At 39.5% G+C, this 14,875-nt stretch overlaps 1 protein-coding gene across 9 annotated transcripts in view; it reads left to right on the top strand.

Moving 5' to 3' along the window:
- The window catches only part of TCF12 (transcription factor 12), a 630,756-nt gene that overhangs the window by 403,453 nt on the left and 212,428 nt on the right, over nucleotides 1-14,875 (top strand). For all 9 annotated transcript variants that reach the window (XM_029575977.1, XM_029575980.1, XM_029575981.1 and 6 more), the window contains one exon: nucleotides 12,979-13,043. In XM_029575977.1, coding sequence (XP_029431837.1) covers nucleotides 12,979-13,043 — 65 coding nt within the window. The remainder of the gene's footprint in view (nucleotides 1-12,978; nucleotides 13,044-14,875) is intronic.

Here is a 14,875-nt window from a genome sequence, read left to right as displayed (position 1 = left end):
ATCTTGACTCTGCTGTTCATCTTTCTTTTTCATTGGTAAATAATATGCTTTAGTTATCAAGGGCATTGCCTCTGCAGGAATTTTCAAAACCACATTTAAATATTTTTTAAACAAGTCCAATGGTGTCATAAGAGTAATGATTGGAAAATTTAAAACTCTTATGTTAACATTTCTGATTGCATTCTCAAGATTTTCTATCTTTTTGTCAGTCACAGTCTCTTTTTGTATAACATGATGTTGAAAAGTTTCCAGATTTTTAACTTTTTCTTCAATCTCATAGATTTTTTGTTCCTGCTTTTCAGCCTTTCTTTCACTTTCAACGCAGCGTTTATGCGACTCCAAACTCATCTTTGAAAGATTTATAATGGCTTTTTCAACCGCAGCTAACGCATCCCAAATATTATCCATTGTCACAACTTCAGGCTCACAAGAAAGGTAGACAATTGTCTTGACTCACCCTCGCTTGCGGCTCCTAGGGCTGTTCCCCCCCTCTTCATCTGGCGTCAAACTGGGAGAAAGCATGCCCAGCAGCAATGTTCCTTCAGGGACTCTCACTTCCTGGGTTGAAAGCCCTTCGGGGTGCCCCTTCTCAATTGCCTGCGTTGTTTCATGGCCTTCCATATGCCGCGGTGGAGAGGGAGTCTCGGGTGCACCGGGACTTAGCGAGATTTCGTTGGCCTGGGGCTGAGATGTACGCCCTTCATCTCTACCCGCCGCGGCCATCGCTCCCGGTGTCATTGGCGTGGGTGTTGAGGCAAAGAAGGCAGGAATAATGGACTGAGTCGAATCCCCAATTCCGGTAAGCGTCTGGCTCTCTCTGAGCCGAGCCTTGCGCTTCATGTGGGGCATTTCAAAGCAAATTTTTCGGATTTGAGGAGAAAGAAAATAGCGCACAGCCTTCACCAACCTCTCACTTGGCCGCCATCTTAACTCCATCCCCCTATCATGATTTCTTGTTTATGGATATCTGGCCTTGCTTTTTTGTTCAGGCCTTTATTGTGCTTTATTCCCTTGTGTTTTTTTTCTGTAAGAGATTAGTGTCATTAAACTTCTCTTATGCAGCCTTATACTTGTGCTCATAAGTTTTCATACCCCTGGCAGAATTTAGAAGATGTGTAGCATTTTAAGAAAACATGAGGATCAGACAAAACAAGTGTCAGTTATTTTTAATGTGTTTCAAATTAAACTATTATGCATCACAGAATAGTACAATCATTAAACAAACCGTAGCAATAAAGGAAATAATAAAATGGTCCTGTTCAAAAGTTTGCATACCCTTAGTTCTTATTATTGTGTATTGCCCCCTTTTGCATCAATGATGGCTTGTAGTCTTTTGTGTTAGTTGTGAATGAGGCCCTTTTATTTTCTCATGTGATAAAGCTGCCCATTCCTCTATGCAAAAAGCCTCCGTATCCTGTACATTCTTTGGCCGTCTAGCATGAGATGCATGTTTGAGTTCTCCCCAAAATGGCTCAATGATGTTGAGGTCAGGAGACAGTGATGGCCACTCTAAAACCTTCACTTTCTTCTGCTACAGCCACTGAATGGTCAACTTGGCCTTATGTTTCGGATCATTGTCATGTTGGAAAGTCCAAGTGTGCCCTATGCTCAGCTTCCTGGCTGATGAATGCACGTTCTCCTCCAATATTTTCTGATAAGATGCTGCATTCATCCCGCCATCAATTTTGACTAAATTCCCTGTGCTGCTGTAGCTCACACCCCCCCAAAACTGCAGAAATCAAATCTCCATGCTTTACAGGAGGGATGGTGTGCTTCTCTTCATAGGTCTTGTTGACACCTCTCCAAACAGCATTTATGGTTGTGACCATAAAGTTCAATTTTGGTCTCAACACTCCAAATTATTTTGCAAAAGAAATTTTGAGCCTTTGCTAGGTGCTGTTTGGCTTATTGTAAGCAAGCTGTTTTTGTGGCATTAGTGCAGCAATGGCTTTTTTTGGCAACTGTACCATGCAACCCATTTTTGTTCAAGTATCTCCTTATTGTGCATGCTGAAACATCCACACCACTTTATTTAAAAGAAACCTGAATTTCAGTAGAAGTTACTTGTCGGGTTTTTTTTGCATCCTGACAGATTTTCCTGGCAGTTTCTTTCTTGGTCTACAGAACCCATCATTTCCCACTTGTTGATCAGAGTGAACAATACTGATTGGCATTTTCAAATCTTTGAATATCTTTTTATATCCTTTTTCTGATTTATAAAGTTGATCTACTTTTGCTTGCAGATCCTTTGACAGTTATTTTGCTTTCCCCATGCTTCAGTAACCACCAAAGACAATGCAGCCCTAGATGAAATACACAAGGGTTTCTCAAGAACTAAGAAACTAATTGCCCATTTATACACAGACACTAATTATAGTCAAACAAGGCACAGGTGTGGATACCTACCCTTCATTGCCATCTCAGCCTATGTGTGTCAACTTGAGGGTATATTATTTATTTATTTATTTATTTATTTATTTGAAACTTTTATATACCGGTATTAGTATGCATACATCATACCGGTTCACATTGTAACTAATATTATCTGCCCAAACAGTCAAGGGTATGTAAACTTTTGAACAGGACTATTTTGTTATTCCTTTATTGCTATAGTTTGTTTAATAATTCTGCTATTCTGTGATGCATAATAGTTTAATTTGAAACACATTAAAAATAAGACGTTTTGTCTGATCACTCATGTTTTCTTAAAATGTTACACATCTTACAAATCACAACTGTAAATCTTGTCTAGTCTCTGAAGGCATAACCTGTAAGATCCCAGGGTTCCCCAGTTGCCCACATTCCAGTCAGGGGAGTTCTGTGCTAGAACAGTTACAAGTATACATTGTCATGCTTTGTATCTAGATTTTTTTTTATATTGCAAGAAATATTAAACATTGTTTAACCAAAGTTTCTATGTAAAATTCCTATGCAGTTTTCAAAAAATTAAGATGAGTAAACAGCATTTATTTTGTTATGAAATAAATTTTGAAGGTTTGGGTTCACCAGTATTTGAGCATCACTGAAATGTTCTTTATACCACTGGTTGATATCGGATGTTTTCGTTGGCATTTCTACAGCCCTTTACAAAGGACCATTGCTTTCTACGTGGGCTTTGTTCATCTTTATAGTTTTAAGATAGATGTAGCTAAATAGTAAATCAGTTTACATTTATTCCATTTTCTGATTTACCTGTTCCACCCTGAATGATAGCCATTTTGTTTTCTTGTCATGATATTGATGAGGTCTTTCTTGAATATAAGACATGTGAAAGGGCATCTCAATTCTTATTCTTCCTTAATGTTCCCTGTTTCAAATATACACAATAAAAACCAACATGTTTCCATTCTAGTGAGCTTATTAAGTGACATGCAATCTGTCATCACCAGTAAGCAAAATAATTCTCTCCATATCTATTAAATTGCATATTGAAGACTCAACAGAAAATCTTGAAATATGAACAGTCTTTTTTAATTGTCCTTCATAATGGTTTTTAGATGAATGTAGAATGCCTGAAATTCTGGGGGATGAAGAGACAGGCAACCCAATGCACCTTTGCCAACACTGGTCTAGCAGATTTTCATGTGCATGAGCTAGTCCTTTGTGCAGGGGAAGTGTGCTGAGAAATATTTTATGCTGTTTTGCAAACCTAGTGGAATCTCTACTTTTGCTTTTATGAGTAAGTCATACATACATGTTTCTAATATTTGTGACAAAAATAAATTGGCCCAGAGTAAGATGATACAGAATACATTACAGCAGAGACCCTGACTAGTATGCTTGTTAGTAGAAGGCTATAGTGTATTTTGATGTTTCAGGCCTAGATACTGGCAGTTTAAAATGGGGAGAAAAGGGAACATGTAAATAAATCTAGTGATTTGAGATCATATTCTTGTATTGAAAGATGTGTTTTTGATAAATACACTTTCTTTTGAAATGTGCTCCATTTTAATTAAAAAAAATAAAAACATTGGAAACTTGAATATCACTATTTACTTTTGGGTCCAGGATATCGAATAAAGCAAAACTGTTGTAAAAGTAAAAGAGACTGTCAAATTGGTTTTATAGTTGAATCTGACGCTGACAAGAGTCTAGTAATTTTGGGGTTCAGAGTGCCCCTCTGTCTTCGACTTTTCATTCTCATAATCTGTTGGCTATCAGAGCTACACATAATTTCAGTAGCTGCTCATTACAGGATTTGTTTGTAATGTAATACTAATGACTCTGCACTTCTGCGAATTGATAAGAACATTTAATGTCCTGAGCCACATGAATGATTATACAGAAAACAGCACAGCCACAGACACTACAATAAAAACAGATCCCCTTTCTCTGTAATAAAACTTGGGGCCTCAGAATTTTCTCCCCTTTCTTTTTGATGCTGCTGTGCCAGTATTGAGCTCTGGCGTGTGTTACATGCTAAATGCATGCAGCGTTCCACAGTTATACAACTGAGAAACTTACAAAAGCTTGGGAAGAAAATATTGTAGGGAACTGAAATTGAAGTTTTTACCTTCCCTTGGATTAAATTCTTTCAAAAAGGTGGCTAATAATCTTAACAAATAAATAAATATGAAAGTTAAGTCATTTGGTACTTCATGAGAAATCTTTTCTCCATTTTGTTATTTTTATTAATGATCTATTTGGTATCTGAAAACTAAACTGAAGCCTAAAGATTAAAATATTGTATGACCTTCTATTCATTTTGTAAGCAAGGACCCGATTCATTAAGATTTTATTCTTTTGTCATTCATCCTACTACGCTAGATGTTTTATGTGCATTAATCAAAATGTTTGGATTTTGCGGCTGGGATATTTTTCAGGGAGTATGTACAGATCTGGAGCAGCAGCCCCTTTTCCTCCACCTGCTTGAATTGCATACTTTCCCTCCCTCCCTGTGTCCTCTCTCCTGCAGGGAGAAGGGACTTGGGGATGAGAGACTGCTGCCTGGGGAGAGAAGAGGACTGATGCTAGGCCCCTGGGGGAAGAGAGAGGGGATTCAGCCTGCCTGCTAGGAGGACCCTGGGAGAGGGCGCAAAGTAGTGTGAAAAGATGGACAATATTAGGTTAGGGCCCCTGAGCCCCCGTAATTGTCCTTTTGTGTATGTGGGTGGGAGGGAAGTCTTATGTTGGGGCCACCAAGCTCCCATCATCATCCATTTATGTATTGGGGGGGGAGGGGAGGAGTTAGGTTGCAGCTGTTGAACTCCTGTTACGGGAGGGTGATGTTATGTTAGAGTCCAGATGACAAAGACAGAAAAAAAAGCCTTTTGTTTAATGATTTAAATGTTAGCTTTGAAAATGTGAATGTGCAACTTCTCTCCTATGTTTGTATGTTGCCTAGTGCAGGAGGAAATGCATTTCTGTTTCTATTTCGCCAGTGTTGCACTGTGTGCGGAGTCCGGCTTCTAGGGGTTTCCAGATCAATTTCTTTCTGTATATTTTTGTTTATAATTTGTGGACACTTATTTTATAGTGGTATCTCTCATTGCACCTGTATGGTTTTGTACAATGCGTCTGTATAATTTGCCCTTTTTTTTCACTCTGATTTTGGTATCTTTAATATATAATATAAGCATTCAGTGTTTTTTCTTTTAGTGTTTTTAATACTAAAGACAATGAAGTTGATAGCATAGATGAGGAGTCCCCCAACTCTGGTAGTCGAGAGACACCAGCTGGTCTGGTTTTCAGGATGTTCACAATGAATAGTTATTAGATATACCGTATGTTGTCATACATGTGGTATGTGACAGTTAATTTGCATATATTGGAGATGCTGAAAGGCAGAACTGTTGGAGACTCACAGGACCAAAGCTGGGGACTGCTGGCATATGGTTCTCGGGGCAGACGACATGCAGGATCCCCCAGTCGGTGCACTTCACTTGTGATCCAGAACACCACGTCTCTTTCTGCTCCCAGGCAGATGTGTACAAAATTGTGTTACGTTTGAGCAGTGGGTCAATGTTGTGGACAAATGTCACAGTGGAGACTGCTAAAGCAATTGTGCTCCAAGGACAGATGCAAAATAACAGCAAGCGTTTGAATTCACATGGGAAGTTGTAGGGATGAGCTTTGTAACGAATTTTCATGGGCGGAGCAGCAGCATCTTGGATTTCCATATCTCCATTTTCATCCTTGCTACTCTTTCTCTTGCTGTGGTAGTTAATCTTCTCTTTTGTTTTTCATCCACTTCTAAATTCTTTCCTGATAGGGTGGTCCTGTGTGTTCCCTCTTCTCTGACCTCTCATCATCTACTTCTGGCCAGTTTTTGGCTCTTCCAGATCTATTTTTCCTTTTCTCATCTCTTACACCTTAGAAGGCCAAAGGTTGGCAAACATTTTGTTTAATCTTAATAGGCATCTTTGCTGCACAACTGCCTTGGTTTTCTTTTATCCGTTCTCACCCTATATCCAGCTCGTTCTGTCTTCACGCCTCATTTCAAGTTTTCCTTTCTGGCTCTTCATCAGGACTGCTTAGAGAGTTCTGCCATGATTATTAAGTTATGACTATATCTACTCTAACATGTTAAGGACTGTATTGTAAAATAATGACTGAGCTGACGCATCGCTCATTTATTTGGATTTATTAGCCACCTTTTTTTTTTTTAATATGAAATGTGATCAGAGCGGCTTACAGTACACTAGAAGAGCACCAGGTGAGTGAGGTCATCTGCAGCTTCACAACAGAAGATGCAAACATTTTAAAATAGCAGCAAAGCTCACAATTCACGTGGCAGTGGAAACACCACCCACTCCTCCTGTACCAGGAGATTCTCTCTCATCTGCGTGGTCCTTTCCACCTTTCTCATGTGTTTTCTCGTCCCGGCTCCATCTTTGCCGTCTATTTTTATGCGCCCTCGAGATGTTTCTTTTTATGAACATGGAAACTCGGAACCCAGTGGAATTAACTTCTTTGGGGATTTGCAGAAAACAAATACAGTGGAATGAGATTTGAGCACCTCCCAGGCAATTTTCCCTGCTGCCCGCAGTGCTCTGTACCCATGGGGGGTGAAAGCTGATTTTCACAGAGCAACTCCCTGTGGCGTTTTCTTGCAGGCGCACAAACTCAACGCACATACTTCACCGGGGTCTATGTGCTGTGAATAGTGTGCAGACTTTCCCCCACATGGTGGGGGGAGGGGAGTCAGTTTATAAAAGGAAGCCCCCGTTTGCCTCTGGAAAATCCTTCTGAGACGTGTGCCCCCCTTTGCAACCAGTTTTCTTTTTTTTCCCCCTTCAGTCTACATCCCTGTGTCCATAGGTAAAATGTGCTCATTTCAATTTGCATGCTTTTTACTGTTGTCGCAAACAGACCTCACTTCCATAAATCATCTCTCTTTAATAATTTTTCCAGCCCTGCAATTTACTGTTGCACAAATGTTTGTTCTGAAATGGTGCATACTTTGGCAAAGTTGTTTGTCATTTAGTGTGTGATTCTCATTTTCAGGAACAAAACTGCTGAGTCTGGTTAATGTGAACAGCATGATTCATGCCACTGCAAATAATTTTGCATGCTAGGTATTTTGTTTGCTTTGTGTCTGATGGCAGTTGCAGGCAAATTGCTTCACCAGAAATATCTTAAAACTTTTTTTTTTTTGTACTCTGATGTGACTGTTTTACACACACCTTTAAAATCCAGCTGACGGTAAAAGGACCAATTGTTGGTCTTTTTGCCCAGAATGAAGTAAATTAATACGAATGTGCCGGAAGCTGTAGCAACGTAGTATTCAGCCTAGTGGACCACATTTAAGGGATGAGGAGGTAGGATTTGGCTAATAGCTTTTTTCAGGGGGGAGGGACTATGCAAGTATCACGTTTATTTTTTGTCATTTGTTTGTTTTTCTTACAGCTACCTGGATGACCAGAGTTAATGTTGATATTTAGTATTAGCGCTTTGGAACGCTCCCGCCTGTCTCTTTTGGGCTTTTTTTTTTTTTTTTTTTAAATCCAAATGATTTACCGGGCTAGACAGGGCAGGGTACTGAAAACTCTGGGTTTATCTGGCTAAGTCCTGAATCTTGAATTTAGCTGGACAAAATGTTTTGAATATTGACGACTTTCATAACTTGCTATTTGGGAGAGTGATAGGATTCGTTACCTTAAAATGTTACTCTTGTTATGGAATTTAAATTGCATAGAGTTAGCCGTGTTCAGTTTTATCGTGTTCTCATTAATTATTATGAATTTAACTCAATACTGCATTGTATAAATGGAATGTTCATTTGGATTATAAATAGTCTGAGCAGAACACTGGGGATTAACCCTTAGAAGTTTGCCTCTAATGAAATGTTCATTAGAGGCAGTGGTATAGCCACTTACAGCCTACCCTCTTGGGGCTTAGGGCTGTTTGACATTGAAAGAAGAAGCCTGCAGGATGGCCACCATGGACCCCCCCCCCCCCCCTGCCCTGTGACAGCTGAAGGGCATGCAGAATAGCTGCAGCAAACCCCATCCCATGGAGCCCAAAGAAGGAGCGGGGTGCGACAGACCCCATGCTGCGGTGGCTGAAGAAGAGGATTTCTGTGTGCATATGTGAGTGGGAGTGCATATGTGTGTATGTGTTTGTGTATATGTGCGAGTGGGAGCCTGTGTGGGGATGTGTGAGAACTTGAGAGAGAGAACATGTGAGAGCTTGTGTGGAGAGAGAAAGGAAAGAAGATAGGAGGAGTGAGAAGAAAGAGAAAAGTGACCCTAGAAAAGAAATTAGGAAAAGACTCACAGGGGGAAAGTGGAAAAAAGAGACCAAGACTGACTGATTATAAATTATAAAAAGGATCAGACAACAAAGATTTTATATAATATATAGTTTTTAGCGACTGCCATATGCCTTCTTTGAGAATGTGCAATTCTTATATTTTTGTATTTTGCTCTTTTGTTGGTTTTTTTTACTGTTCCACTGTTCACAGTTTGGTTTTTTGGGCTTTCTGTTTTGGTTTTGTTTGCATGTTTGTTTTTAATTTGTAGTCCCTTATTTCTGTATTAGATAAGGGTCAGGCTGGGTTCTGCCTGTGTGTGACTGAGGTGCAGTATTTTTGCTAGGGTGTAGTTTCTCTGTAGGGATTTAAGAACATAAGTTGCCATTCTGGGTCAGACCAAGGGTCCATCAAGCCCAGCATCCTGTTTCCAGCAGTGCCCAATCCAGGTATCAATCACCTGGCAAGAACCCAAATATTAAATAGATCCCATGCTACTAATGCCAGTAATAGTGAATGTTCCCTAAGTCAGCTTGATTAATAGCAGTTTATAGACTTCTCCCCCAGGAACTTATCCAAACCTTTTTTAAACCCAGTTTAAAAATCTGATGGCTTATTGGTGTTCTAGAGCCCAGTGTAATATTTGCATTGCTCCCTTTACATAAATAAGGTTGCTGCTGTTTGAATCCTGAGAGTTAAGTGCTGTTACTGTATGGAATGGTAACATTCAAGGTGTCTTTTTTTTGGCTGAGGGGTTTGGGTCACTTCACAAAATATTCAGCAGTGGATAGATTTTGAATTGCTGCGGTGACACCAGAATTTGAATATATATTTTTTGCATGTTGGGTTGTAATGTGAACTGTCCTAGTTCTGCTCTGCACCTGTTCTTATAATTATTATGATTATTACTATATTATTGTAGTGCTGATGTTCTCTGCCTTTCTGGAAAGAGATTTGGTTTATTACATGATTGGATCTGATGTTTGTGTTCTTTGCTTTTTACATGATATTCTTCTTTTGTATTTATAACCTGCAATTTAAATTAATACAGATTAATAAGGAACTTTTAATATTAGTGCTTGAAATAATTATTAAAATATTTTGTCTCTCTCATGATGCATGATGGCTTTTGCAGATTATTTAGAAATCCATTGTCAGGTGGGTAAATCAGGAGGGTGGGTAAATCAGGAGGGTAAATTTTTTTTAAAAATTCGTGCACGCTCACATGGACGTGCGCATGTTATAAATTCTGGGCCAGCATGTACGGGGTGGGGGGGGAGAGATTTGCCCTGTTTATGTGCGGCAACAAGTTCCCTCCCAGTCCACTCCAATTAAGGAACAGACTGGGAGGAAACTTTCCTACCCCCTTACCTACCCTCCCTCCCTCTTCCCCAACCCCTTTGAAGGTCCTACCTTTTATTATTTTCTTTATTTCGGAACTTATTTATCTATCTATCTATTTATTTATTTATTTATTGAGTTTTATGTACCGTCATTCGGTTTCGCCATCATAACGATTTACAAAAATATGAGGTTTACAAGGTTAAGGAGGATAACAAGGTTTTCAAAATGTTTAAAAGGTTATTAAAATAGGGAGAACATATACAAGTTAGTTGCTGTTCAGTTTTTTACATTTCAATTCTTTGTTGTAAAATATACTTGTGTTGAGTTTCATTTTTCTTCAGGTTAGACCGGAGGGGTTGGCATTATGTTCATTGGGTGAGTTGGTATGCTTTGGTGAACATCCATGTTTTTAGATCTTTTTTTTGAAGGTTTTTAGGTTTTCTTGAGTTCTGTTGGGAGGGAGTTCCAGAGTTTCGGGCTTCCTAGAGAGATTGCTCTCTTTTGGGTTGAGATGAGTTGTTTGGAGTGAGTGGGAGGCGTCTTTAGAAGTCCTTTATTTGCTGATCTGAGGTTTCTGTTTGTGGTATGTAGTTTTATGGAGGAACTTAGCCAGTTTTCTTGTTTTTCATATATGATTTTATGTAGTATGAATAGTATTTGTATTCAATCCTGAATTTTATTGGTAGCCAGTGTAGTAAGATAAGTGTTGGAGTGATGTGGTCATGTTTTTTAGATCCAGTGAGGATTCTTGTGGCTGCGTTTTGTAGGATTTGGAGTGGGCGGATAGTGTTTAAAGGTAGGTTGAAAAGGAGTGAGTTACAGTAATCTAGGTTAGAGAAAATGAGTAATTGAAGGACTGATCTGAAGTCGTTGGTGGAAAGGAAAGGCTTTAAATGACAGAGTGTTAGTAGTTTATGATATCCGTCTTTGATTTTTGTTGTGATATGGTTTTTGAAAGAGTTTCTTGTCAATTATTACTCTGAGATTGTGGGCATAATTGACCGGAGATATAACCGTATTTTTGGTTCATTAGGTTGAGTGGTGGAAGTTGAAGAGAGTTGTTCTTTCTGTCTAATCTGATTATTTCAGTCTTGTCGAAGTTAAGGATGAGTTTTAAGTTGGTTAGTATTTCCTTTATTCTGCTTAGGTAAGTGGCTGTTAATTTGTATGTTTATTCTAGTGATTTCTAGTGATTAGTGATTTCTTCTAGCTCCTGAGCTGGCCTGCCGGTACGCAATCCCCCGGCACAGTGGCCTCCAGCTTTGCCCATCCCCTCCCCAGCTCCGGGACCACCTCTTGATAGAGGCCTGGCTCTTGTGCTCGTAACGGGGGTTACGCGCGCGCAGGGGATTTAAAATTTAGCTGTAAGGCATTATTTATAGATAAGAGTACAACTAGCAGGGCTCAGACCTATATGCTTACTGCTCACCCCTGTTAATCTTGGATCCACGAAAAAAAAAAATCAGATCTGACTACATGCTTGGCAGATGCTTCCTTTGAAAAAAAAAAGAAAGAAAGTCAAAACATTTATAGAACTCCCTAAAACCAAATGTTATTAGCTTTATAATAGCAGTAGCCCCTGTGGACCGGATAATTATTGGAAGTTAATTGTCTGAGTTGACTGCTCAAGGTGAAATGCAAGGATTTTGCCTTGGTTCTTCCAGACTGGGCATTAACTACTAATAATTGCTTAAGTGGTGCTTGGTGCTTCTTTGGTCATTCTTGTTTTTTGCTCATTAAAGCAACAGCCTTTCTGTGAAATAAACCAATGACTAAGAAATGAAAAATAACTCCAGACAAATACAATGGACTGGGTCTAAAAATAGAATAAAGTCCCAAAAAGTAGATCAGCAGCAAATAATTGCTGACCTTCTAAATTGGGTCTTTATCTGCCATCATTTACTGAGTAAGAACTCCTTGATGGTTTTTAATCAGGGTAGAATAAGATTATTATAATAACATAGTTCCTCCTCCCATACTTGATTTTTACTGCTTTTGGTTTGCTGTTTACATCAAAGGTGAACATACTTGGGTAGCCTCTGTTTTTCTGTGATGTGAATGCTGTAATTAATTATTAAATCTAATTGATAAAATGGAAAAATGCTGCTAACAGTTATTATGACTCAGATTGTTTATCTTGAATGTTGCTTCTTTGGTAGCTTCTCTTGTGCTCTTACATAATATGTAGGCAGCAGTCCTACCACACAGCACACTGTTTTTAGGAAAGGCTGTCTCCAAATAGATTTTCTTTCACAGACACCGGTCTTTCCCACAATGTCACTCTGTCCTGCCTACCTACCAGTGCATATCCCCCATTCTGGTGCGTTAGCTTTGGTTTGCTACGCGTCATCAGCAGTGCTTCCTTTTGCTGCTTTGTAATATTAAGCATTGTACAGAACTGTACAAGGAAAATGAATTTGGAACTTGTGTACCACGTAGACTGTTTATAATAATAGTGCATGTGAGGTTTATCTGAGGAGCCTGCTTGGTCTCAAGCAAAGTGTGCAGCCTATGGTCTGAGGGTATTTTGGGTGCAGTTCATGGAGTAATATATTTTATACAGCTCATAATGTAATATTTGTCATCTGGTCATCTTCTGGCTTCTTCCTGCTTTTTTGTTTGATAACTTGCTAGGATTCATCAGTGATCTACTCTTACAGCTGCATTTCAGTGCAACAGCGGGCAGATGTCTAACCAACCTGTTTAAGTAACAGATTTTTCACCTCCTGAATAATACATTTAATGTATATAGGTAACAAAATTCAGATATCCTAGTATCTTTACAAGAGATCTCTTAATCTGGGGGATTGCAATGGCAGGCAGATTCTTCTTTTGTGCCCCATTTAAAAAAAAAAAAGCTGTTTTAGATTTTTGTTCTACTTTCTATAGGTTTCCATCGACTAATAAACAGTTTTATTTAAATCCTTTCATTTTATTTGTAGGGAAAAATTCAGAAAGAGGCTCCTTTCCACTGTATGGCAGAGACCCAACAACACCAGGCTGTCAAGTAAGTAATGGCAGTCATAAGAATGTACAGATGCACGACTTTGTAGTCATAGAATGCTCAGGAAGTCAATCATGTTGAAATGCATATGTGTGAATCCATAGCACAGAAGCAGTCTGAATAGCAGGCACATGTTGACAAGCTATCTTCCATAGAGGGGACTGCATGCATTTCTGAAGTACTAAATTAAGTGCACAGGGATTCTGTTCAGAATTGGGAAAAAACCCCACAAAACACTATGTAAATCCATAAATATAATTATCATCATGTTGACGTTTCAAAGTTCTGGTCTTGTCCTTTTTCTAGCAGTTTTCCTCTGCATTCTCTAGGTTAGTTGTCACTGCTGGTGCATAGTCCTCTTTACATTCTCAGGCAACCTGATATTCTAGGAGAGCAATGTTTTATTTTCTTAAAACTAGATCCTACCAGTATAGGGAGTGTGTGGTTCCCAGGATCAGTATGAGGATATTAGATGCCCTAGCCCCAGGCGTATTCCTCTTCCTCTCTCTCTACCCCTCTCTCTCAGCCCCAAAAGCATTCATCTTACTCTCTCCACTGAACCCCCCCCCCCATCCCATGAACATATACATAGACATGGTTTAACGGAACACAGCATGGACTTACACAAGGGAAGTCTTGCCTGCTACATATTTGGAAGGGGGTTAATAAACATATGGATAAAGGTGAGCCAGAATATTTATGTTCAATATATTTTTATTTTTAAATTAACAAAGACAAGGTGAAGTGTGTTGGTTTCTTACACACCCTGCAACCAACGAAGAACAATAAGCAACTATATAACAAGCCCCATACCCCCTCCCTCCCATCCAATCCCAATTACCCGGTAGACATAGATGACAAGAATGTCCAGGCAATCATGTTACAGAGTTCAGCATTAAACTCTCTCCCACATAGGAAAATGTGGGAGAGAGGTTCTGGAAGCCAAATTTAGGATATTAGGTAGGAAGCTAAAATCCAGAACCTCCAGGGTGGCATTCTCTGAAATGCTTCCTGTTCCTCGTGCAGGTCCCCAGAGGCAGGCAGAGCGCCAGAGTTTCAATGCGTGGATGAGACGATGGTGCAGGGAAGAGGGATTCAGCTTTGTAAGGAACTGGGGAAACCTTTGGGGAAAGGGGAGACTTTTCCGAAAGGATGGGCTCCACCTTAACCAGAGAGGAACTAAGCTGCTGGCACTAACTTTCAAAAAGGAGATAGAGCAGCTTTTAAACTAGAACAAGGGGGAAAGCCGACAACCACTCAGCAGTGCATGGTTCGGAGAAAAGTATCCTTGAAGGATACTAATGAAACAGGAGCGTTAGGGCAGGAGAGGTTCCATTAAAAGCAAACATAGTCCATATGCCTACATGTAAAAAATCACCAAAGCTAATGATTTCCGAATTATCCCAAACAACGGAAAAGTAGGTTGTTAAAACAAACAAAAAACACACGTTGAAATGTCTGTATGCCAATGCCAGAAATCTAAGAAGTAAGATGGGAGAGTTAGAGTGTATAGCAGCAAATGATGAGATTGACATAATTGGCATCACAGAGACTTGGTGAAGGAGGATAACCAATGGGACAGTGCTATATCAGGGTACAAATTATATTGCAATGATAGGGAGGATCAACTTGGTGGGGGTGTGGCACTTTATGTCCAGGAGGGTATAGAGTCCAACAGGATAAAGATCATACAAGAGACTAAATGCTCAGTAGAATCCATATGGGTAGAAATCCCATGTGTGTTGGGTAAGAGTATAGTGATAGGAGTATACTACCATCCACCTGGACAAAATGGTCAGACAGATGACATGCTAAGAGAAATCAGGGAAGCAAAC

Source organism: Rhinatrema bivittatum, chromosome 13, assembly GCF_901001135.1.
Source record: "Rhinatrema bivittatum chromosome 13, aRhiBiv1.1, whole genome shotgun sequence".
Classification (NCBI taxonomy): Eukaryota; Metazoa; Chordata; class Amphibia; order Gymnophiona; family Rhinatrematidae; genus Rhinatrema; species Rhinatrema bivittatum.
The sequence above is the reverse complement of the archived record's forward strand: the minus strand, read 5'-3'. Positions and strand labels throughout refer to the sequence as shown.